Here is a 23139-nt window from a genome sequence, read left to right on the forward strand (position 1 = left end):
TCCCTGCCACAGCCACATCTCCACCCACCTTGGAGACCTCCACTGGCTCCCGGTCAACAAACTCATCACTTTCAAGATATTGACTTACACATACAAGGCACTTAGCAACATCGGACCAGACTATTTGAACCGCCGCCTGACCTTCTACACCCCTGCCAGGCTACTTCGATCCTCCCATCTCACCTTCACCCAGGAGCGGCTCCTTCATATGGGCGGAAGGACGTCACCCCCGCCAGCAGCAGAAGCTGCAAACCTTTCAGAATAGGACTCCATGCCATATCCAAATTAAGGCTGTTGAATATGTAGTGCAAATGCACCTCACCCCTCCACCTCTTTTGCAATGCCTGTCCCTCTGAGCTAGTGATATGTGCATCCTGCAGAAAAGCAATGTGCTTCTTCCGTCTCTTGATGTATGCCTGTACGTTATATGGAGAATTGAGTCATCTGAAATGCCACTTAAGAATGCATACATGTGCCGTAACCCCAACTATCGGTTTACACACCATTCACACCAGATTTCCCTCGGGTTAAGGGGCCTCCCTTGGCTACCAACAAGTCAACCACTTTTTCTCTCCAGCAGTGGGCATGCGTGTGAAACAACCAATAACAACCATAACAGACAAATCCCAGCAACCTCCACCCAGGACTGAGGAACCAAACACTCTGTCTAAACCAAGAAAATGTACCACAACATCACCCCTTCAGATATGCCAGCTTCCCAACTGAGCAAGCAGTGCCCCAACTGCCAGCACTCTCAGATAAAGAGACCGAGCCATCCCTCCAGTAGCCCCTAGAGCTGTCTATAGCCAATAAGTGCATGCTCCTGCAGCCTCCACCCCGCCTAATCCATACCATAACAGAAGGATATATAGATGCCTTATTTGAAAACAAATTACCGAAGGATGGTTACAAGTTCCCTGCAACTCATCATTTCAGGTCACATGATCTCATCTGCCATTGAATGGACAACCCTAGGCAGAGGCAAGCTGCCCACATATCCAGCCATATTATAGTGTACAAATTCAGAGTCTTCCTGTTCACCAGATGTCCCAATATTACTGCCACCGCTAGCAACACCTGATTTCTCTCCATATTCCCTTCCCGCGTCTATGGGCTGGCATCTCAGGCTCACTGCACCGTTCTTGCCTCCTTAGTCTATTCTCTGTTGCAGTAACAGTCACTGGCTCTGCCGCTCTTAGATTATGGATAGCTAACCATTCCAAATCCTCCAAGAGGTTGGCTAAGATGTAGGACTTGTTTTCTAGCTGGATCTGCAAATTGGCAGTGAAAAGCAAAGTGCACCAGAGAACCAAGTCATGAATTGGTTTCTTTCTTTTCTGCTACATAGGAGGCCCTTTGCTTTTGTTCACTTGCCACAAAATCCAGAAAGATATACACCTTGGCATTGCCTACAAGGAAGGGACAGTTCACTCTGACCATGCTGAAGTCTTTGTAATGGAGCAGACAGGCCATCACTGGGCCAAATAAATCACCGACTTAAAGTGGTGTGATGGTACTCTATATGCCCGCTCAAAGGCATAGAAGTGTGGGAGTCCATCAGGAGCTGACTGCTTCCTGCAGCTAATTCTTCAGTTACATGAGCATACAGGAGCCCTCAGTGTTCTCAGGAAGGTTAATCATCCTAATATTGTTAAACGGGGGTCGTCCTTCTTGATCCTTCACCCTCAGTTTTAGGTTGGGAGCCCTCTTATTTATCTTCATCTGTCGGTTTTGGACCGTGGTTGCAGCAAGGTCATCCACCTCCACCCCTTGTTCAACTTGGGATTCTCTCCTGCCATTCTTTGGTGGTCAACTCACAATAAACTCAAACCCACAGACAAAGTGTAACTTTTGTGCTCTAGTAGGTCTGTCATCTCACCTATGGCATCCAGTTTGTCCTCAGATGCTGTCTTCTCCCGGCAGCTTTCCGGCCAGACTCCTGCAATGTGCTTGCCTCTGACCTGAGCTGGTTCCCCCATTGCCTCCTATTTATTTTTGTGGGTTCTTCCCATCTTAGGTGTTGCAAGGCAAGACTGCAGGGCCATTCTCTCTTAGTGACTCTGTACCCCTCCCCAACACCGCAGCAGCAGCCTCCCCACATTTCAGGATGACCAGGACAGCAGTGTACATGTTCCATACGTGGAGGCGGATGCTTAGCAGTAGTGTGATGTGGGTCTCTGCGTGAACCCCAGCGGGCAAATTTGGGCTAGACCCAGCCTCCAGCCAGCGGGGTACCCACCATCCAGCTGTGATGGCTGTTCAAGGAGATCCCACAGCATGGAGCACACAGTTGTATAAAAAAGTGATGGCCAAGTGAGTACAGCTCAAGCACCCGCTCGGGAGAGTCATCAACTTTCTAGCTGCTCCCAGGTGCACGCAACTCTGCCACCTGCAGCTTAGACGCTGTGGGCCTGCAGCACTCTGTTGCATGCCCTTTCAGTGATTTGGGGCCACCGTGTCCCTTTGCAGTGGTACCCCAGGCCTAATGTGGGGTTGTCATCACTGGGGGTGCTCTGCTCCACAATCCTCGAAAGAATCCTGGCGCCTCTCAAGGGCATCGGCTCACTTGACAAGGTGACTTTGATGTCTCAGGTGGGCGGCATCAATACCAGGCCCTGGCCAGCTAGCACCCAGCACAAAATCTGGTCCGGCTGCCTCTTCCATCCCCGTTCTTGCCCCCCTCACACTGCACTTCAGCAACTATGAGAAGAAGAGTATGGGGCAGCCAGCACACCTCCTGTGGTGCCGATTGCAACCAGGCACCACACTGCCGCTCTTCCCACAGTCCATCCCCTCACTTCAGTCAAGCACCACCATTGTCTTGGAAGCGGCTGCTCTTTTGGATGAGTCTCTCCAGAAAAACAATCTCCTTAGCTCCACACCCTCCAACACATGGGTGGAGACACTGCAACCTGGACCCACATGTCCTCACACACTTCAGAGGCCCTCGGATGAGTAGAAACAAGCATCCGAGGATTCAGTGCTTATGTTGATGGCAGCCAGGGAAGTTAACTCCATCTCTGCATGGCTCTGACCCCCTTACCTCCTCACCCTGAGCGACAGTGTTCTGGTCGAAAGAAATAATTTTTTTCTTCACACAGTTTATAGCTACAAACCTACAATGGGACATGGCATTTGGTGCCTTACTACCATTACGTGTAAAATATGGCAATTGGCAGCAAGTAGTTCACCAGACTGTATGATGGGGTTCCTTCTCACAATTAATCAAGTATGGTTAGAATCCAGTAAAACAGACTTATTGCTCTGGTTTGGACTCTACCACTTCAATAGCCAGATCAATGAGCACAGGTATTGTGATTTCTCACCAAGCCTGTTTGTGTTCTTCCCGATATTTTCAAATGAATCTGAAGAACATACCCTTTGATGGCAGATGCCTTTTGGTGCTAAACCCTGGAATGCTTAACGCAAGGCAGAGCCATTCCCAACAACCTAGGTCTTGCCTTGCCTCTGCACCAATTGTACCAGCAAGAATGGAAGCTCTGGGGTTGCTCAAGGAAATTGTCTTTTTGCCAAAGGCAGCTCTCCAACAATTACAGCACTTGATGAATGGTTGCTGCCTGCAGCAGCAAGTTGTCTTCATCCTTTCCCAAATCATCTTCAGAATCTCTTTAATTCACAATCCTGTATACAGAAACACCCTGTCGTGGGTCAAGTATTGCATTTCGTTTTGTGGTATAGGCAGGCAATATCATTGGTTCTATAAATTATAGACAATAGCTACAACAACTTATTTTAGAATGCTTCTCCCCCATGCCGTTTGTCTGTTCAACTTCTATCAGTCCTGTTCAAATATTAACGAAGAAAATTCGGGCTCTTCTTGGCAGAATGGCCATTAAGTTGGTAGCTGAAGTTGTGAATGGCCACGGGTGCTATATCCTCTAGTTTAAAGGTTCTCCAAAAGGACTGTCTCTTTTGGCTCATCTTGGAACTTGTGTTACAGTAGAAAAATCGCAAAATGAGCTCTCTGGCATAGGCTCCTCTGGCCTTGGAGTCTTCAGATTGGGTGATGTCCCTAGATTAACATGATGCATTCTTTTGTATCTTGATCAAGACATCTAACAGAAGTGACTGTACTTTGTAGTGTATTATCCCCATTATCGGTTTGCTGTTCTGCCCTTTGAACTTATTTCCGCCTTGCGTGTCTTCTCAAAGGTCATATTTGTGAAGGTAGGTATTTTCCAAACCTAGTTGCTGTCAGACCATCTTCAAAGCAAAACTTTGCTCCTCTTCGACCCAGCACTTTCCATCAACATCCTGAAATCCCAGCTGCATCCCAGTAAGAAGCTGTTATTTATCTGAATGGTTTTGAATACCGTCCGTATGGAAGTATATCTGCCTCGTTAGCGTGTCTGTGACATTCATGCTATGATGTCGACATGTTTTCCTGGAGCACATCTTCCGACTCTGACGTACCCCTTCCTACTCAGCCTTCTGGTCTCCTGTATTCTGTGCCTACTGCATGCTTGTTGGCATATGCACTCTCTACTTTTACACAGCATCCAGTTCTGCTGAAAACATTTGAACTAGATATTGATCCCCTTTAGAGTTTTCATTGGTGGACAAGCCAGACAACCTTTTCTGTGGTCTAACTCCTTCTGTGCCAACAGTTGTGAGGGCCATTTCCACATTTGGTTGCAGAGCTCATCCGAATGAGATGGGAATACAGAGGATGCGTTCTTGCCGTCAAAACAAAAATGCCATATCAACTTTGTGCTGCAAGCAATTCAACTGGCCCTTAAAGTATTTCTTCGTATTTCTTCCTTTGGTGAGAATCAAGACTATTGAGGTCCTTACCAACAGTAGTTCTGCTAGATAATATTCCAGCAAGCAGAGTGGTTGAGCTCAGGTCTCATTGTTTTTAAGCGTTGAATTTGTGGCACCGAATTTCTGTGTTATCTTTGACCCAGCACGGTTTTGCTTTGGGCCACTGTAAAAGATTACATGTTGGTCTTTTCAACCTGACTATGCTTGCCTGATCTGCGCTCCTAATTAAGTCAACAATTTGGATGCATTTTCTGAGTGATCTTGCACATGTTAATCATGCCACTGTGGTCCTTTTTTAGGTTGAGCATAGCAGCGCACAAGCGCTGCTTTTCCAATGTGTTTTAATCTCTTTGGGCTTTTAACCACGCCCACCTCATGCCCATCACTTTTACTCGTTCGTGGGCTTGCCTTTGAAAAATCCTTTGATGACATGGATAAATGCTTTTAGTTTGTCCCTCCTTGGGGCGGTTTTGTTACTGCTTGGGGACCAACCCTGTTACATGGATAATTGCATGATTGCTGATATGTTTGACTGCAAGCGAACTTATTCTTTCCTTTTGTTTCTCTCCTCCGCACGTACACTCATGGCGGCCGTGGAACTTTATATTGGCTTGCTTATGTCAACAGTTTTTTACTTTACAGGTATTATACAAAACGCAAAGCAGCAGGCTGTTTGATCATGCAACTACCTCCTATCACCCAACATATATTAAAGACTCTGTAATAATCATCAAGTTATTAGCGTGTACACTCGTTCCAACACCTACTGCCAAGGTGCAATCCAGGGAGGAACTGTAAACAAATAATTTGCCAACGGTGCCCCACCCAAAAATACGTCAAAAAGTCCAATTCATAGTATCAGTCCATTTTAAATCTTCTTTTTGTTCTTCTTTCTCTTTTTGAAATACACATATTAATAACAGAAACAGCCAACGCATTTCGTCCATATAACAGGACTTCTTCAGGGCCTTTGATTCAATTCCAATAAGTAAGCCATATCCAAGAAGTATTCATTATTTGTGAGCAAAACGTCGAATATCTCAGTATTGGAACCTTTTCTCATGCTGGTAGTGGACTAGCTACCGATCTACGTTATCCATGTAGACCCAGAATTACATTTCCAATTGATGTGACAATAAAAGTCCAGTTAGGAATTTACAACGCTAATAGCTCTAACTCGAGCAAACGCGGGACTAATTACATTGCAAATTCTTGTTTATGTGAGTCTCTGTTCAAGCCCATGCATAGTTGTTCTGTCTGGCTCCTTACCCTGATTGTGGTCCAGCTTCTTGCTGTAATTTCTCCCTATTTAGAGGGTTGCCAGCTTCTGATTTGGTAGTGATTCAGTGGTGACGAATCTGCAGGAAGAAGTCCCCATCAGAAGAACAAGGTACAGACAACTGGTGTGTACTCTGTCTTCCTACTGATTATTGTGCTTACCAAGGGGTATGTAAAGCATAATATATACAACTTTACAATACAGTACACTTCCTATTCCCTTCCTCATTCTGAGGAGTGTTTTTATTTAAAAATTCACAATTTAGCTTCCTGATTCTTACTGTCAGTTCTATTATTTCTCTCTCGTACTCCTCCTTTAACCCCTTCGCTGCCAGGGCTTTTCCCCTCCTGTACTGAGCCTTTTTTTGGCTATTTGGGGCAGTTCGCGTTTAGGCCCTCATAACTTTTTCTCTACATAAGCTACCCATGTCAAATTTGCGTCCTTTTTTTCCAACATCCTTGGGGTTCTAGAGGTACCCAGACTTTGTGGGTTCCCCTGAAGGAGACCAAGAAATTAGCCAAAATACAGCGAACATTTCGTTTTTTTTTTCCCCCAAAAAAATTGGGGAAAAGGGCTGCAGAAGAAGGCTTGTGGTTTTTTTCCCCTGAAAATGGCATCAATCAAGGGTTTGCGGTGGTAAAATCACCATCTTCCCAGCTTTCACAAACAGGCAGACTTGAATTAGAAAACCCAATTTTTCAACACAATTTTGACATTTTACTGGGACATACCATTTTTACTATTTTTTGTGCTTTCAGCCTCCTTCCAGTTAGTGACAGAAATGGGTGAGAAACCAATGCTGGATCCCAGATAGCTAAACATTTCTGAAAAGCAGACAAAAGTCTGAATTCAGCAAGGGGCCATTTATGTAAATCCTACAAGTGTTTCCCACAGAAAATAACAGCAGAAATAAAAGAATATTGAAAGTGAGGTGAAAAAAACAGCCATTTTTCTCCATGTTTTACTTTGTAACTGTTTCCTGTGATGTCAGATTTTTTAAAGCAATATATATACCGTTACGTCAGCTGGACTCTTCTGGTTGCGGGGATATATAGGGCTTGTAGGTTCATCAAGAACCCTAGGTACCCAGAGCCAATAAATGAGCTGCACCTTGCAATGGGTTTTCATTCTATACTGGGATACAGCAGTTCATTTGCTGAAATATAAAAAGTGAAAAATAGGTATCAAGAAAACATTTGTATTTCTAAAATGGCCACAAGATAAGATGTTGAGAAGCAGTGGTTATTTGCACATTTCTGAATTCCGGGGTGCCCATACTAGCATGTGAATTACAGGGCATTTCTCAAATAGACGTGTTTTTTTACACAGTGTCTTACATTTGGAAGGAAAAAATGTAGAGAAAGACAAGGGGCAATAACACTTGTTTTGCTATTGTGTGTTCTCCCAAGTCTCCTGATAAAAATGGTACCTCACTTGCATGGGTAGGCCTAGCGCCCGCGACAGGAAATGCCTCAGAACACAACGTGGACACATCACATTTTCACAAAGAAAACAGAGCTGTTTTTTTGCAAAGTGCCTAGCTGTGGATTTTGGCCTCTAGCTCAGCCGGCACTTAGGGAAACCTAGCAAACCTGCGAAAGTTTTGAAAACTAGACACCTAGGGGAATCCAAGATGGGGTGACTTGTGGGGCTCTGACCAGGTTCTGTTACCCAGAATCCTTTGCAAACCTCAAAATTTTGCCTAAAAACACTTTTTACTCTCATTTCGGTGACAGAAAGTTCTGGGATCAGAGAGGAACCACAAATTTCCTTCCATCCAGTGTTCCCTCAAGTTTCCCGATAAAAAATGGTACCTCACTTGTGGGGGTAGGCCTACTGCCCGTGAAAGGAAATGCCCCAAAACACTATCTGGACACAATTATCAAAGACAAAACTACCTGTTTTTGCGGGGGGCACCTACGTTTGGGGCCTGCGCTCAGCAGCCATCTAGGGAAACCTACTAGACCCATACATTTCTGAAAACTAGACACCTGAGGGAATCCAGGGAGGTGTGACTTGCGTGGATCCCCCAATGTTTTCTTACCCAGAATCCTCAGCAAACCTCAAATTTAGCTAAAAAAATCACATTTTCCCACATTTCTGTGTGGGATCACCACACCAGGACACATTTCATACCACCCAATGTTCCCCTCAGTCTCCTGGTAAAAATGATACCTCATTTCTGTAGGTGGGCCAAGTGCTTGTGACCGAGAAGAGCCAAAAACATGTCAAAATTGAGGGGTAATCAAAGCGGGTCCAAAAGGGCAGTTTGGAAAAAAAACATTTTTAGGCTGACAAGTGCAGCAGAATTTTTATCAGTATAGATGAGATAGTGCTGGGTGGTAGGAATTTTGTGGATTCCTGCAGATTCCGGAAGGTTCCATCACGTGGGAAAAATTTGTGATTTCCAGCAAAGTTGGAGGTTTGCAGGGCATTGTGGGTAAGAAAATGGTGCGGGTGCATGTGAAACACACCACCCTGGAATCACCCAGATGTTTAGTTTTCAGATGTGTCTAGGTCTTGTGGATTTTTCTACATGGCAGCGTCCCAAAGTCCATAAAGTGCAGCCCTCACCATTCCAAGTGGGACAAATTTTAGAGTTAGCCAAGCTCTCATGGCCCAAATGTAAAACCAAAACCCAAAATATTCAAATGTCTTCTTGTTTGCTGTGGGATAAGATGTTTTAGAGTGCGGGGGAGAGCTGAAAGACTGTTACCCTCTTCAGTTGGGGTGGGGGCATAACCAGGCCCATACCGGTTGGTAGCCACCACCCCACTATTTTTTTATTTTATTTTTAATTCCCTGGCATCTAGTATACTTTCTGCCCCCCCGGGGTGTGGATCAAGGGTAATTGCCCCATCTGCCCAGTGGTGGGCAGAACAACTTTGGCCCCATTTATTTGGGGTGGGAGTATGGCCCATACCCCCACCCTCTTATTTTGGAAAAATAAACTTCCCTGGTCTCTGGTGGGCTTTCTGCTCCCACAAATAGGGGCTCAGATATGGCCAACAATAATGTGCCCCCATGGGGAGCGACCCTTACCCAAGGGACAGACCCCCTAAAGAAAAGACACACATATACACACACACCAATCCCTGATGCCTAAGTGGTTTCAGCCCCCCACCTCCGGGGGCAGATCGGCCTAATAGAAATACGCTGATCTGCCCCCAAGGGGAGCAGAAATGGCCTGAAATAAATTTGGCCTAAGGGGTCCCTCCCCTTGCGTGAAATTGGCGCAAAAATAAAATCCCCAGTGCCTTGTGGTTTCTGCCCCCCCTTGGGGGAAGATTGGCCTAACAAAAATCGGCCGATGGGCAGAAATGACAATTTGCCCCCCAGGGGAGGGACCCTTGCCTAAGGTGTCCCTCCCCACCTCTAAAATACACCCCACCCCCCCCCACCCCCAGCACCACAAAAAAAAAAAGATCCCTGGTGCCTATAGGTTTCATAGGCCTGATAACAATAGGCTGATCTGCCTTCCCTTTGAAGCCTCTCAGGCCCCATCACATGATCAGGAGAGAAATGCTTTGCAATTCTCTTCCGATCGTGTTGGAAGCTGAGCTTCCACCGCGATGGGGAAGTGGCCTCTGATGAGGTCAGCGTGCAAATGTGCACTGACATCAGATATCACTGGAGGGGTCGGGTGGAAGGGGAAGGGCTTCCCCTTCCATCCCTGCCTTGGGGGGTGGAAGGAAAGCCCACAGAGGAGGGCTGGCACTCATTCTGAGCTCAGTGCTGAGGACGTAATGGTTACGTCCTCGGCTCATGAGCACTGTGCCATTGGACGTAACCATTACGTCAACGGCACAGAAGGGTTTAAAGGGAGCAAAGAAAAGGAGGGGGTCTGGTTGTAATGTGATGGGTAATGCATTAAGACTTAATGTTGTAATTTCAGGGAAGAACAGAGCCTCTCAATGGCATCTTTTGGTGCTATGGGGCTAAAGCATTAGTTTCTTTATTCAGTTTTTTGTCTGGAGGAAATTCATAAGATGAGCTATCTGCAGACAGTATCTACCAAAAATATCATTACCAAAGGCGAGTGACTTGTTCATGAAGTTCAAGCAACAAGATAAGTGAACAAAGCAGTGCCAATTGATGAGAATGAGTAAATAAGGTGCATGCCCTTTAAAACAATAACCATGTGTTAGCATGATTTTGGGACATGAAATTTGTAATTTACTAACTTATTGAGCTGCCTAGGTTTTGTACTGCACAACTAAGTCGGAAAGTATAATATTCCCTGCTTGGTTGCAAAATTGTTATTGGGGTGAATATTCTTGACTAGAAGTGAAGGTGGTGTGGTGTGCTGCATTGTAATCTTATTTGTTTGTTCATATGAACAATGTGTTGTTATTCCCCAATATAAGCTTTTTCTTTGTCACAAGTGATCAAATTATGTAAAATGTAACAGCTAGAATAAAGTCGATAGTGCATAATGGAGAAATAGGAAAATAGGAGGACGCAGTAGGTATGCAGTCCTTGGGGCAAAGGTTCTCATCTTATGGCCAATATTTAAACCCTATGGCCAGACACCAGGTTGTGCCTCAGTTCATTATTAGGACTTCTACCCTTATTTTACAGACCATAGTCTGATATTCAGACTGCTGTTACTCAAATTATGGTTGGTATCTTGTGTCTGGCCTATAGAATATATGTTGCATATAGAAATTAGGCCCTGTCTTGTCCATGCTTGGATCCTTAGGTCATTCTTAACCTCCCAGCCAGACCTCAGCCTATCATTATTCTTTAGACCCCCTGTTGACATTTGCAACACCATAGGTCAAAACTGGCACACACTCCTTTAAGTCCTTCATTTTTCAGATACTGTTATGTATCCCACAACCTCGTCTAAGATTGATACCGGTATCTCATAGTCCAGTTCCAGTCCTTGGACCCCAGCCTGTACATCTTTGCCTATCCACAAACCACTGTTAAGTTTTTGTAGCTGTGCCTCCCGCCATTGTCCTCAATGCTTAGGTAGTCATCAAGTAGAATGCATTTTTCAGTTGATCCTCTGGCCCAGTTAGAATGTTGAAAATCGCTAAGATTCTGACTATTGTTTCTCCTGCTCAATTCTGACAACGAGATCATGGATGCTGATCTGTTTTGCCAATGCAAACATTAGAACTTTATCTGGTGCAGCTCTGCACCAGGCCATGGTTATTATCCCAGATGTAGAACCGAGACCACCTATTATACCCTGTCAAACATCAGTCCCACCATGGTCAGTTTCCCACAATCGGTCCTTCAAATGATATCCCTATACCACATGTGTTTACACATGTGACTTTATGGTGACAAATGTGCAGTAGACGAGAGGTTATTTTGCACAAGTGATGGAATTGTTTGCAATTTTACAAGGCGTTATTACAATCTTGTTGTACTTGTCAACACTGAGACGTGTCAGCTACGTATTTGTTTATGTTCTCGGTTCTACTGGCTTAAATTCAGCTATTTCTTACTCCTGATTTTATGCCTCTGATGATTTCATAGAAGTACAGCCGTGTTCCCTGGACGTAGCCTCTTCAGTTGATCATGCAAAATCTATTTCTATTGATGCTGATCTCTGTTTATTCTGCATGATGACCTTCCAGCTGACATTGTAGAGTTTCAATTTTTTATTTTTCACTTAATTTCGCTAACTTGTTCATAAAAGCTGTGGATTAAAATGTGTGTCCTCCAGTACAGACTTATTACTAAGATAACATGAGACGTGATCCCTCAGTTTGTGTTCTTAAAAACACAATTTCCTTGATGGCTATATGTTGAGCCTATATCCATTAACATCTTAATTTCATGAACTTGGCTAATTTAACTCTTCAAATTGATCTGCGGTTGTAGAAGTTCAGATAAATTGGCCGGCAAAGTGATTGGTGGGACAAAATCATCAGTAGAGGAGTACTTTGAAAAAAAGTCAACACCCTAATCTTTTGCAAAATGAATAAACATGATACCTCACCTTTGGTCCATGCAGGCAGACTCAGAACTTAGAGCATCTCCACTCTGTTCTTACTGCTCTTCATCTGATTGCATAATACTTTACCTTGATGGTGTTGGAGTGTTAGAAAGAGTGCTTACTTTTTGTTTATATATATATTTCAGGTGCCATTACAGCTCATAGAGTCCGTTGAATGTCGGGACATATTTCAATTGCATTTGACTTGCAAGGACTGCAAAGTTATCAGGTATGTGACATTGCTTTTATCCAAATGATAAACTGAAACTCCAAGCATTGAACTCAGTGCTTTGTGTAGAAGTCAAGTGGTACTGATGTTCTAGAGATTGGAATCACTATATGTTTAGTCTTAAAGTAACTGATGGTGGGATTACGCTAACACAACACTGGTTTTAAAATCAAGCATATTTGAATATAAGAGGTAATCACAAAACCCTACCTGTACTTATCTAGATATCCTTCTTTGTTCACCTGAAACAGATTAAGGTGTTTCTTTCCATGCTGTAATCACTGTACCAACTCATATAACTGGAGAAAACAGTGAGAGAAGTAAAAAGATTCAGGAACCCAAGATTAGATATTATACTCTTGAAGCAACCCTATACACTCAGTGCCCCAATTTGCTTAGTTAAAACACAATCATCTCACTGTCAGTTCTGAGACTACAGCGACTGTGTTGAACTGAATAACCCTCCTTTCAGTAATCATAAAGCAGATGCACAGAAATGCCCAGATGAAAGTGCACGTGAATCTGCTCACTCAATGTAACTGAACACCTTAAGAAGAAAAGAGAACATGAGGCCCAGTAGCTCCACAGTTAAGGACAGAGTTGACCCTCCAGTCACAACACACAAAACCAGCATGTATACGTGAACAAGCAACAGAACAAAAGGCACACAGAAAAGACAAGGGGAACAGCAGCCCCTCTGTTTAACAAGTCAATTAGTACTATAAAGTAAGCATTTTATCTAACTTGCTGCACGCTACCAAAGCATTACTCTAACAAAAAACAATTACCTAAGAATGTAAGACAAAACCCTTGACGAGTAACATCTAAAAAGACCTTCTTGAATTCCCCATGTTACGGGATCCTAGATTCAAAGCAAAATTCCATAAAATTAGCCATAAAATGTTTCAAACCACTATAATTCAAATAGATCAATATTAGCAACAGGAATACAACGTAATGCCCCTTACCTTTCAGTGAATTAAACATGCCCAATCACTGCAAGCAAATTTAGATCCAGAGTGCACACGAAAAAGAGACATCCAAGCCCTTATAGGCCATGACCTAAAACCATTACACCAGTTCAAAACCAAGAATCATCCTAAATACCAAATCTATTAAAAATATCCTCCTTTGAAAACATGACATGCATAGGCCTTGGGTGCCATACATGAACGCTCATCTCCCAAAAAACAAGAGAAAAGAAAGAAAAATAAAACAAGCAAAAGTTCAAATAGTTGATGACTGACCGACCATTTCTCAAACCCAAAATGAACCCCTAACACCCTACGTAAAGTTGTCACTTCACCATGCAGCGAGTCCCAAAACCCTGAAGTGGGCTCACTAATACTGTTAATACAGCATTCTAAAACATACATTCGTACCCGCCATGAGCCGTTTCAAACCCTAGGCTAAGCCCTATACACAGTGTGTTTTTAGCCCCTCTGCGCCAATTCTCCTGAACGTAAGCAACAGATAATAAAAACCTGAACTCAAACCATAGCGTAAGCTCAATGTTACTCATGTCTCATAGCTCATATCCCATTTTCCCTGTCAACAATGATATTAGATGTAACCAAAGTATAAAAAAAGACCAACTCACTGCTTATACAACAATTTTGAGAGCAAGACATGGACATTGGTTTCACTTACCCTACTTGCCTTCTGTTTCCACCGTTTTGGCTGACGCTCATGGCATTCTTTGGATAGACCATGGTTTAATTGATCGGGTGCCTTCTTTATCTGCTCTTTATGCTTAATTAAATGTTTACTTGTCCCAAATAGGGTAGCCCTAATACTCAGGTTGACTGAGATACATTTTGGGTATTTTCGTCAATAACATCCTTGGAAGCACTCACCTTAAATTTCAGGATACTGGTGATCTTCAGCTTTCTTTTTGAGCTGCATTGGATCCTAATTGAAGTTACTTCGCTTGCTTGTCTCAGGCTTAAATTTTATTTCCTGATGATGATACTGTTTATCTAGGCTCTGGGACTGAAACGTACAACATATGTACCTTGACTCGTGTATATTCTTGATATGGTTTTATGTATGAGTATGGGTAGCATATTCATTTGATACATACACCTAAATGGCAGTGTGTCCCAGATTTGTGACCTGATTCATTGGATTATGCACTTATTTATGTTTTCCATCATGAATATATATATATATATATATATTTGTAATTGACAGTTTTCAAATGATATGTTGTAGCCTTGATGGTTTCTAGCTTGTCTGGAAACCACACTATCGTTGTGATTGTCGTGAATGAGAATTTTTGTATGAATAAATTATTAAGTGTTATGATTACACATAGAATTCATTGTCATTATATGTATGTATTGTTTGGATATTTGTTGTACGGGACTTTTGTTCTCCATTAAAAAAATAAAATAATGTTAATTATGACCAAATTCCAAAGAGAAGAAAAAAGACCATCTGGTGGTCCAAAAAGCTCAGTGTCAAAGTGGGGGGTATTTCCATTCCGCCTGAGTTTATCTCGAACCCTAAGCTGAGCCTATGAAAGGCTAGGAAAAGTTACCACTGTGCTGTCTGTGTTTCCAATAATGTTGTCCCTAAAACACTGGCCCTAAAAATGATATGTGGAAAACCGCCTTACACTTATCCTCCACTGTAAAAGAATTAAACAATGATTAGACTTTGTGACCAAATCACCAAGCCCCACTTCTGGAAAATCCCAAAGCACTCGAGCGGACCAATACCACCAATCAGCATATAAAGTCTTATGTTGACATAAAAGACACCTGAAATGGTGGTATCTCTCTTATAAAACTGTTGTGACTTTACAGAAGAGCAGACAATTCATGATCAATGTTCAAAGCACATTGAACCGTTTTGAAAAGATTTATGAAATATGTTTCCTAGCTCACAGCGTCTTTTCCAAATTGCTGCTGCTTCTATTTTGACTTCCTCCATACCAATGAACTTTAGATTGGCAAGTTGAGCAAGTGTGCACGTTGACCTGAAATGAACCACATCAGGTACCTGTTATCCAAATTTTTTATGGCCCTGATGTGCTCCTTCATCTAGTTTTCAATTTGTGCATACTTGATCCAGTGAATTGATTTCCGCAGACACAGATCACCATATAGATAACGTTAGAAGTATTACAATTAATTAATGAAATAATGCGAAAATGATTGTGTCCAAATACATCAGTAATTACTTTGACTACAGAAACATAATTACAAAGTATACAATTCCTTCATTTGAATGACCCGTTAGGTAATTCTGGTAGCCAACCAGTATTGGTATTACTAGTGTTATAATAAATTGTATCACTAGGAATAAGTAACGTGTAATGTTGGTTCCTTCCTATAAACCTTTTTAGGTTTAGCTGATTGTAAACTTTTTAGATTCGGATTCAGTGTAAGGACACCCCAATATTTGCATAGGATATTGAAAACCCTTGTAGTGCTATTACTATAGGTTGTGATAAATCTGATCTAATTTTTAGAATTAGCTTTGAATTTTGGTCAATCCCCTAGTAATTCCTCTTGGATGGTTTTTGCTCACTTTGTTCTTGGCTGAATGTAAAGTCTTAGGATCACATCCTCTTTTGAGGAACCTGGCAGTGATGTCTAAAGCCTTTTTCTCATGTTCACTTGTAAACTACAGTTCCTTTTGGCCCTCAAAAACTCCCCAAAAGGAGTTTTACTGATCTGCTTTTTAAGGCCCTGAATCTGCGTGCAGGATAACATTAGCCGAAGTCGACTTTTTAAACTAATGTGATACCAGTTTGTTGTCATCTACATACATTTCAAGATCCAAAAAAAACTAATTGAAGTTTGACTGTTTTTAAGATCTAGTGAGATGTTAAAATTGTCTTTCAAATACGCATGGTATGCCCTGAGGTCTTTGACTTCTCCCTTCCAGGTTATAAAAATATTGTCGCTATATCGACCCAATAAATAAGCTGATTGTTGTCATACCATTGTCCTGTCCAGGCATGCTCTGTTTCATCCCAACCCATAAGTAGGTTGGTATAAGAAGGAGCAGACCTGGACCCCATTGCTGTACACCACAGCTGCTGGTACAGATCATTCTGGTACAGAAAAAATAGTGTTCGCTAGAACAGCTTTTATCAGATCAATTAGCTTGTGGGAATGATGTAAAAATTGGCTGATCTAGTGTAAAGAAAATATCTAATGGCTTCAATACCTCTTTTTGTGCTCAATAGTGATATATAGAATACTTGTATCCATAGTCCCCATGTAATAATCTGCGTCCCACGTAATGTGATTCATTGGTTTCAAAAAGTATTTTGTGCCTTTAAAATAGGAAGGTACAGTTGTTACAAAGGGAGCTAGAAACATATCAATGTACTCTAAAGTATTTTCTGTCAAGCTTCCTATACCAGCAATTATTGGACGACCGGGAAGTATACCACCTCCCTTGTAGATTTCGGGCAGAAAGTATATCACAGATCTAATAGCATTTTCAACCCTCAGGTACTTAAATTAATCATAATTTACTTTTAATAATAGATTCTGATTTTGCCAGGTCTGTTGCCTCAACCTTGACATAGTTCAGTCTGTCTCCAGGTTGCCTATGTGCCTCCTTATCGTAGTAACTAAAATTCATGATCCCAACTTTGCCACCTTTATCATCCTCTTTGATTATAGATGTATCACTCCTCAGATCATGCAATGCTGATTAGACTTGCTTGATAGCACTTTCTGCATTTCTAAATCATTGATTGCAAGGTTCCGAAAAACATCCATTACATTATCAGCTCTAACAGGAGGCATAAAATTAGATTTAGGCCTGAGACCACTCAATTTGCTACAGTCCGTATCAATTTTCAGTTGCAATACCACATCGTCAATATCATAATCCTGTTTGTCTACCAAACTCATCACTAGTGCTATTTCATGCAACTGTCCAATAGAGATATGGATAAATCTTTTGCAATAAGGATAGTCTCCCTTTTATTGGGCTTATCCAAAAAATATTTTTTTCAACTTCAATTGTCGTACAGACTTGACCAGGTCAAGCTTGGCCAAGAGATCATTGAATGCATTCATAGTGGCAAAACTCAGTCCTTATTAAGAGCTGAAATTTCAGTCACAGTCAGGGTTCTATCCGAAAAAATCACCACCAAGTTCTCTGTTTGGTGTCTCATCTCTCATCTATTGTGCCCTTGTTCTGATCCCCTCTCTGTCCTTCTTTCCTATGTTGACACCTTGATCTGCTACCCCTCTTTCCTCTAATTCCTTCCTCTGGATTTCTCTTTCCTGGTCTCATTAGATTGCCAAATTGAAAACTAGATGAAAAGAGCGCGTTAATCCACGTATCAGTTGGGAAACTCACTGGAGATCTTAGTGACCATATTTTATTTGCCTGCCTCGTGAACTGTTCTGAGGTTTTGTGCAGGTTATTTTTTATTAGTCACACCCTGAAGAAGGTGCTCCTGCATATGTGCAACTCCCATCGAAACAGACATATGCGTGGAATATTGGACTGCAAGGCATTGAACATGGGAATGTAGGAGCAGGATACATATTTGGATGGAAGTCACGTACACTTGGAGAATTCTATAATACATTGGTGACAGATTACTACATATGGGCAAAAATAGGAAATCAATAAACTAGAAGACCAAGGGTTGACTAGTACCAAAAGCGCACTACAGAAGGGCCCATGGGCCAATTTCAACACAAAATGTTTTTGTAAGATTTAACAAATTCCACCCAAAAATAGTGTCCTATCATACATTGTTTACTCATAACTTGATAAACGATTATCGTTGTTAATTGTACATTAAGATGACCTACAAATGTTCTTTCACGTTCAGTGTGCTGACACAATACAGCTGAACATGGACCAGTGTTATCAAAACAGTTCTGTTGTTGAATCCCAATGCATTTCGGGTGATTCCACCCTTCATCAGGCGTAGCTATAATGGAGAAAGCAATATATAATTTAAAACATTTTGTAACTGTGGATTTGCCTTAAACAAGAGGTCATGATGTTCAGACATACAAGAAACATGCAAGAGAACCTGTTCAATACAAATTGTCACAGTATTAAATTGCTCATCCTTGAAAATTCCCGTACACAAGTAAGAAAACAACATGTGATGAGAATGTTACATGAAAACTGATAGAAGCTCCTAACATATACTGTGTTGTTGCATTAATACAAAAGGTTCCCAGTAGAAATAGGTCTCATAGTGATTACTAAGAGAAAATCATGCCACCTGTGCCAAAATGTGTTGGTTAAACAATCATGACCTCAAACTCATCCCACTTAAAAATGGGCGTTTACCATGCAGTAGTGTGTAGAGGTTATGGTAACTACTACAATGTTGAACCAAAATAATGTTGATTTGTGAGTGACTACAACGCCCAACATACATTTAATCTGCATTGAAACCAGCCTTCTTACTGGCAACCAGCATTTCAATCCCCAATCTGTTAAGAAAAGAAGCATTCAATCTGGAAGCAGGAAATGATGTACCTTAATATTAGATGTGCAGGAGTTGTCTAAAACAGTGTGATATGAATGTTTGTGTACATGTCGACATGCAAGTTCACTCACTTCACAACTATACATGTGACTCTTCGAAATTCCTGGTTGGAGTGTGCGTGTCCGAATAACACAATCCTCGCGGCAATCACGGAGTGAATCCCATGAAATTCCTAATATTAAATGTTTAAATAATTAGATTGGTATTTAAGTGAGCATTTGATTCTTTATCTGTGAATGCAAGTAGAATAGTGCGCCATACCCAACATGGATCTGTTCAGTGTCCTGTCAGTTCCCGTATCCAACCAGGTGAAGTAAACTGGAGTGCCCGATGTGCGTGCTATTTACACATCGTAACACTAAATGTGGTGCAATAATGAACATGAAAGAAAGACCCTAAACCTAAGAAAACTGATGAATGTGTTACCTAAGACCTCTCGATCTAGAAAAAGTACTTTATGAATCTGGACAACCCGATATTTGCAAAGTGTTAAAAAGAAACCCGGTAAGGTTACTATAGGTTTTAACAATAAAATTAATTGTGCTATTAATTCCACACATATAGAACTGCAAAAATGCTAAACTTCAACGTATAATAAGGTATTACACAACCCATCTGCAAACATGATAAAGTTCAAAATGTGAATCCAGTACTGAATACCTGGTATCAACCCAGCATTTATTACAGCTCCAAAAACATAAACAACCTTTGCCCGTGTCTGTGAATACCCTCATGGATAGTGCATGTGATGGGGCCGGGGGGAAACTTTCCCATTGTGTACAATTGTATCTAAACATTGAGTTCTCATATAGCTTGAAGCAGCACCTTATTCTAAAATAAGAAATGCCCAAGTAATAAGTTTAAAAAATGCTAAGGCAGATATATTAACTGGAACCTATAGTGGTAGTGCAATGTTAAGACTCGGATCAATAGTGATTTTAATTTTGTTGAGTGATGTTTGAGCAGGAGGATGGTATGTTTGGTATGTGTGGAGTGAATGATTGAGGCACAGGTTTGTGTGAGACACCCGAGAAGGTCACTACCTCAGCAGGAAAAAGTAGTATTGTATTATTTTGTTTCATTGAGGTTTTGATTGTGTGTATTGGGTTTGCAATATTAGAGTATTATGTATTGCAATATTATCATTATATATTGATGCTGATGAAATGATGAGGATGATGTAATACGTTTTGGAAATGTAAAATACTTGCTTAGAATTTTGACTCCATTCCTCTTTTTAAAGCATACTCATTAGAGTTATACCTATGAATAGCTTAAACTGTAAAGAACAGCTTTGTTTTTTGATTTATACCATACTTTCCTTTGGTTGCTGCTCCACATATCGTAGCAGGGGCCCTCTACGATCTATGTTTACCACTTATACTAGAACCATCATCATCAGTCTGGTTACTTTTGAGAACATCTTTACACATAGTCATCAAATTTCTTAGCATACTTGTATACTCTGCCATATCTGTTATCTCTTTCATCCCTTATAAACTTGATGCTTTTCTTCTCCTGTTGTTCGTCCTGAAATGCATCCATTACCTTACCTAAAATTTCATTGTTCTTAACCAAATTGTCCTCACAATTCAACCCTTCATTTGATTTTTTTGATCTCATCAATGTCATTGGGTAATACTCTTCTTTGTGTATCGGAAAACTCGATTAGCATCACTCCATTAGGTCTCTCGAAGTCTGACTAAGCTTGCTCTCCCACTTCACAGCCTTTTCCTCATCCTAATCTTAACTGCAGGAAAAATGTTAATTCTAAGACCCCTCGGTGTGCGGTTTACCTTTAAGTATTTCCTTAGAGTCCTGGAGTCCCACTATTTAGCGGACTCTTTTTTGGAAACGCTTTCCAACCAAATAAATAACTCTTTGAGCCTTCTAGGTTTACGTATGACATTCTGACCACTCGTAGTAGTCCATGAAAAAATCCTATTGCCTCTCTTTTATCATAATGTTAAGACTTTTAATGTGCACCTACAACAGAGTAAAAATGATCCCGCCTTGCACTTGCAGGCATCCTTGTAGAGGGCCACATTGTGTGATTACACCTGTGACCCAAAAGGGCCAAGTGAGCTACACATTTTGAATAAACTGTACATAGTTAGACATTTTCTTAATAATGCTGAAGCAGTCATATGTTTGTGCAAGCATCAGCCCCCTTTGGTGCGCCTATATGCCCTTGTGTCCACCTAGGGCTCCACTCAGATTCCATTCTACGGGTTCTCCCCTGGTGTCCAGTTTCCCTTTGGTTCAGCCCGCTGTTATTTCTGGGGCAGTACCTTTTCCAGCACTGGCACCACTCTTAAAGCTGTATATGACACTTGTTTGAATGTAAGCCTTGCCACTAATTCTGACACCACCGTCCCTGACTGTGCCACTTACTCCAATCAGGGCTCATAACTCTAGAAGACAGGCACAGAGACATCTGTAAGAGTAGCAGCTACAGCCATGTACAGAGTTTCAACAGTCCTATGAATTAAGGACCTTTTTGGCATGGACTTTCACCCAGTAGGGGGATCAAAATACTGATTGAAAATCATACCTTCTTTTCTCCTCAGTCATTGGGGGAGCCTTACACTGCTTCACAGGAAGCTAGTAGACGCTTCTCCAGAGGTTGATATTGATTCCCCACCGGGTTCTACTCTGGCTTATACTTCTTCTTAACACGTCATTAAGAAAGAATCTGAGTTTTTAGAACTGACCCTGCTTTCAGATGTGTCTGCGACTAACTTCTTTGCAAATGTTTTACAGTTATTTCATTCACTTCTTCTGAAAAACCTCTACTGCCTTTTAATAAAGCTTTCATTACTCCATTAATATAGATATAGTAAAAGCCTACTACCACACGAGCAGTGAATACATCCATACTGCGCAGGTATATACCTGCCCCAGGGGACCCATCTTTTCTATCACTAGATCTCTCCCTAGGAAGTGTGGTGGTATAAGCTTCTTCTTGTGGGAAGCAAAACACAGGATCCTTCCACATACTTCCACCAGAGAGGGAATTAACCTCTCAGCTGCTGGGCCTTTTCTCCCCCCCAGTGCTGAGCCCTTTTTTGGCTATTTGGGGTAGTTCGGCTTAGGCCTTCATAACTTTTTGTCCACATAAGCTATCCACGCCAAATTTGTGTCCTTTTTTTCCAACGTCCTAGGGATTCTAATGGTACCCAGAGTTTGTGGTTTCCCCGGGAGGCGACCAAGAAATTAGCCAAAATATAGTGAACATTTTTTTTTTTTTTAAAAATGGGAAAAAAGGGCTGCCGAAGAAGGCTTGTGGTTTTTTCCCTGAAAATGGCATCAACAAAGGGTTTCTGGTGCTAAAATCACCATCTTACCACCTTTCAGGAACGGGCAGACTTGAATCAGAAAACCACATTTTTCAACACAATCAATTTTGGCATTTTACTGGGACATACCCCATTTTTACTATTTTTGGTGCTTTCAGCCTCCTTCCAGTAAGTGACAGAAATGGGTGTGAAACCAATGCTGGATCCCGGAAAGCTAAACATTTCTGAAAAGTAGACAAAATTCTGAATTCAGCAAGCCATTTTTCTCCACGTTTTACTCTGTAACTTTTTCCTGCATGGTCAGATTTTTTTAAAGCAATATACTGTTACATGTGCTGGACTCTTACGGTTGCGAGGATATATAGGGCTTGTAGGTTCATCAAGATCCCTAGGTACCCAGAGCCAATAAATGAGCTGTACCTTGCAATGGGTTTTCATTCTATACCGGGTATACAGCAATTCATTTGCTGAAATATAAAGTGAAAAGTAGGTATCAAGCAAACCTTTGTATTTCCAAAATGGGCATAAGATAAGGTGTTGAGAAGCAGTGGTTATTTGCACATCTCTGACTTCCGGGATGCCCGTACTAGCATGTGAATTACAGGCCATTTCTCAAATAGACGTCTTTTTTACACACTGTCTTACATTTGGAAGGAAAGAATGTAGAGAAAGACAAGGGGCAATAACACTTGTTTTGCTATTCTCTGTTCCCCGAAGTCTCCCGCTAAAAATGGTACCTCACTTGCGAGGTAGGCCTAATGCTCGCGACAGGAAACGCAACATGGGCACATCACATTTTTACATTGAAATCTGACGTGTTTTTTGCAAAGTGCCTAGCTGTAGATTTTGGCGTCTAGCTCAACTGGCACCTAGGGAAACCTACCAAACCTGTGCATTTTCTGAAAACTAGAGACCTAGGGGAATCCAAGATGGGGTGACTTGTGGGGCTCTGACCAGGTTCTGTTACCCAGAATCCTTTGCAAACCTCAAAATGTGGCTAAAAAAACACATTTTCCTCACATTTCGGTGACAGAAAGTTCTGGAATCTGAGAGGAGCCACAAATTTCCTTCCACCCAGTGTTCCCCCAAGTCTCCCGA

At 41.7% G+C, this 23139-nt stretch overlaps 1 protein-coding gene across 18 annotated transcripts in view; it reads left to right on the plus strand.

The window, feature by feature from the left end:
* The window catches only part of MTMR3 (myotubularin related protein 3), a 1044680-nt gene that overhangs the window by 449204 nt on the left and 572337 nt on the right, over positions 1–23139 (plus strand). For all 18 annotated transcript variants that reach the window (XM_069214606.1, XM_069214607.1, XM_069214612.1 and 15 more), the window contains one exon: positions 12167–12249. In XM_069214606.1, the coding sequence (XP_069070707.1) occupies positions 12167–12249 (83 nt within the window). The remainder of the gene's footprint in view (positions 1–12166; positions 12250–23139) is intronic.

The sequence above is a fragment of the Pleurodeles waltl genome, chromosome 11, assembly GCF_031143425.1.
Source record: "Pleurodeles waltl isolate 20211129_DDA chromosome 11, aPleWal1.hap1.20221129, whole genome shotgun sequence".
NCBI lineage: Eukaryota > Metazoa > Chordata > Amphibia > Caudata > Salamandridae > Pleurodeles > Pleurodeles waltl.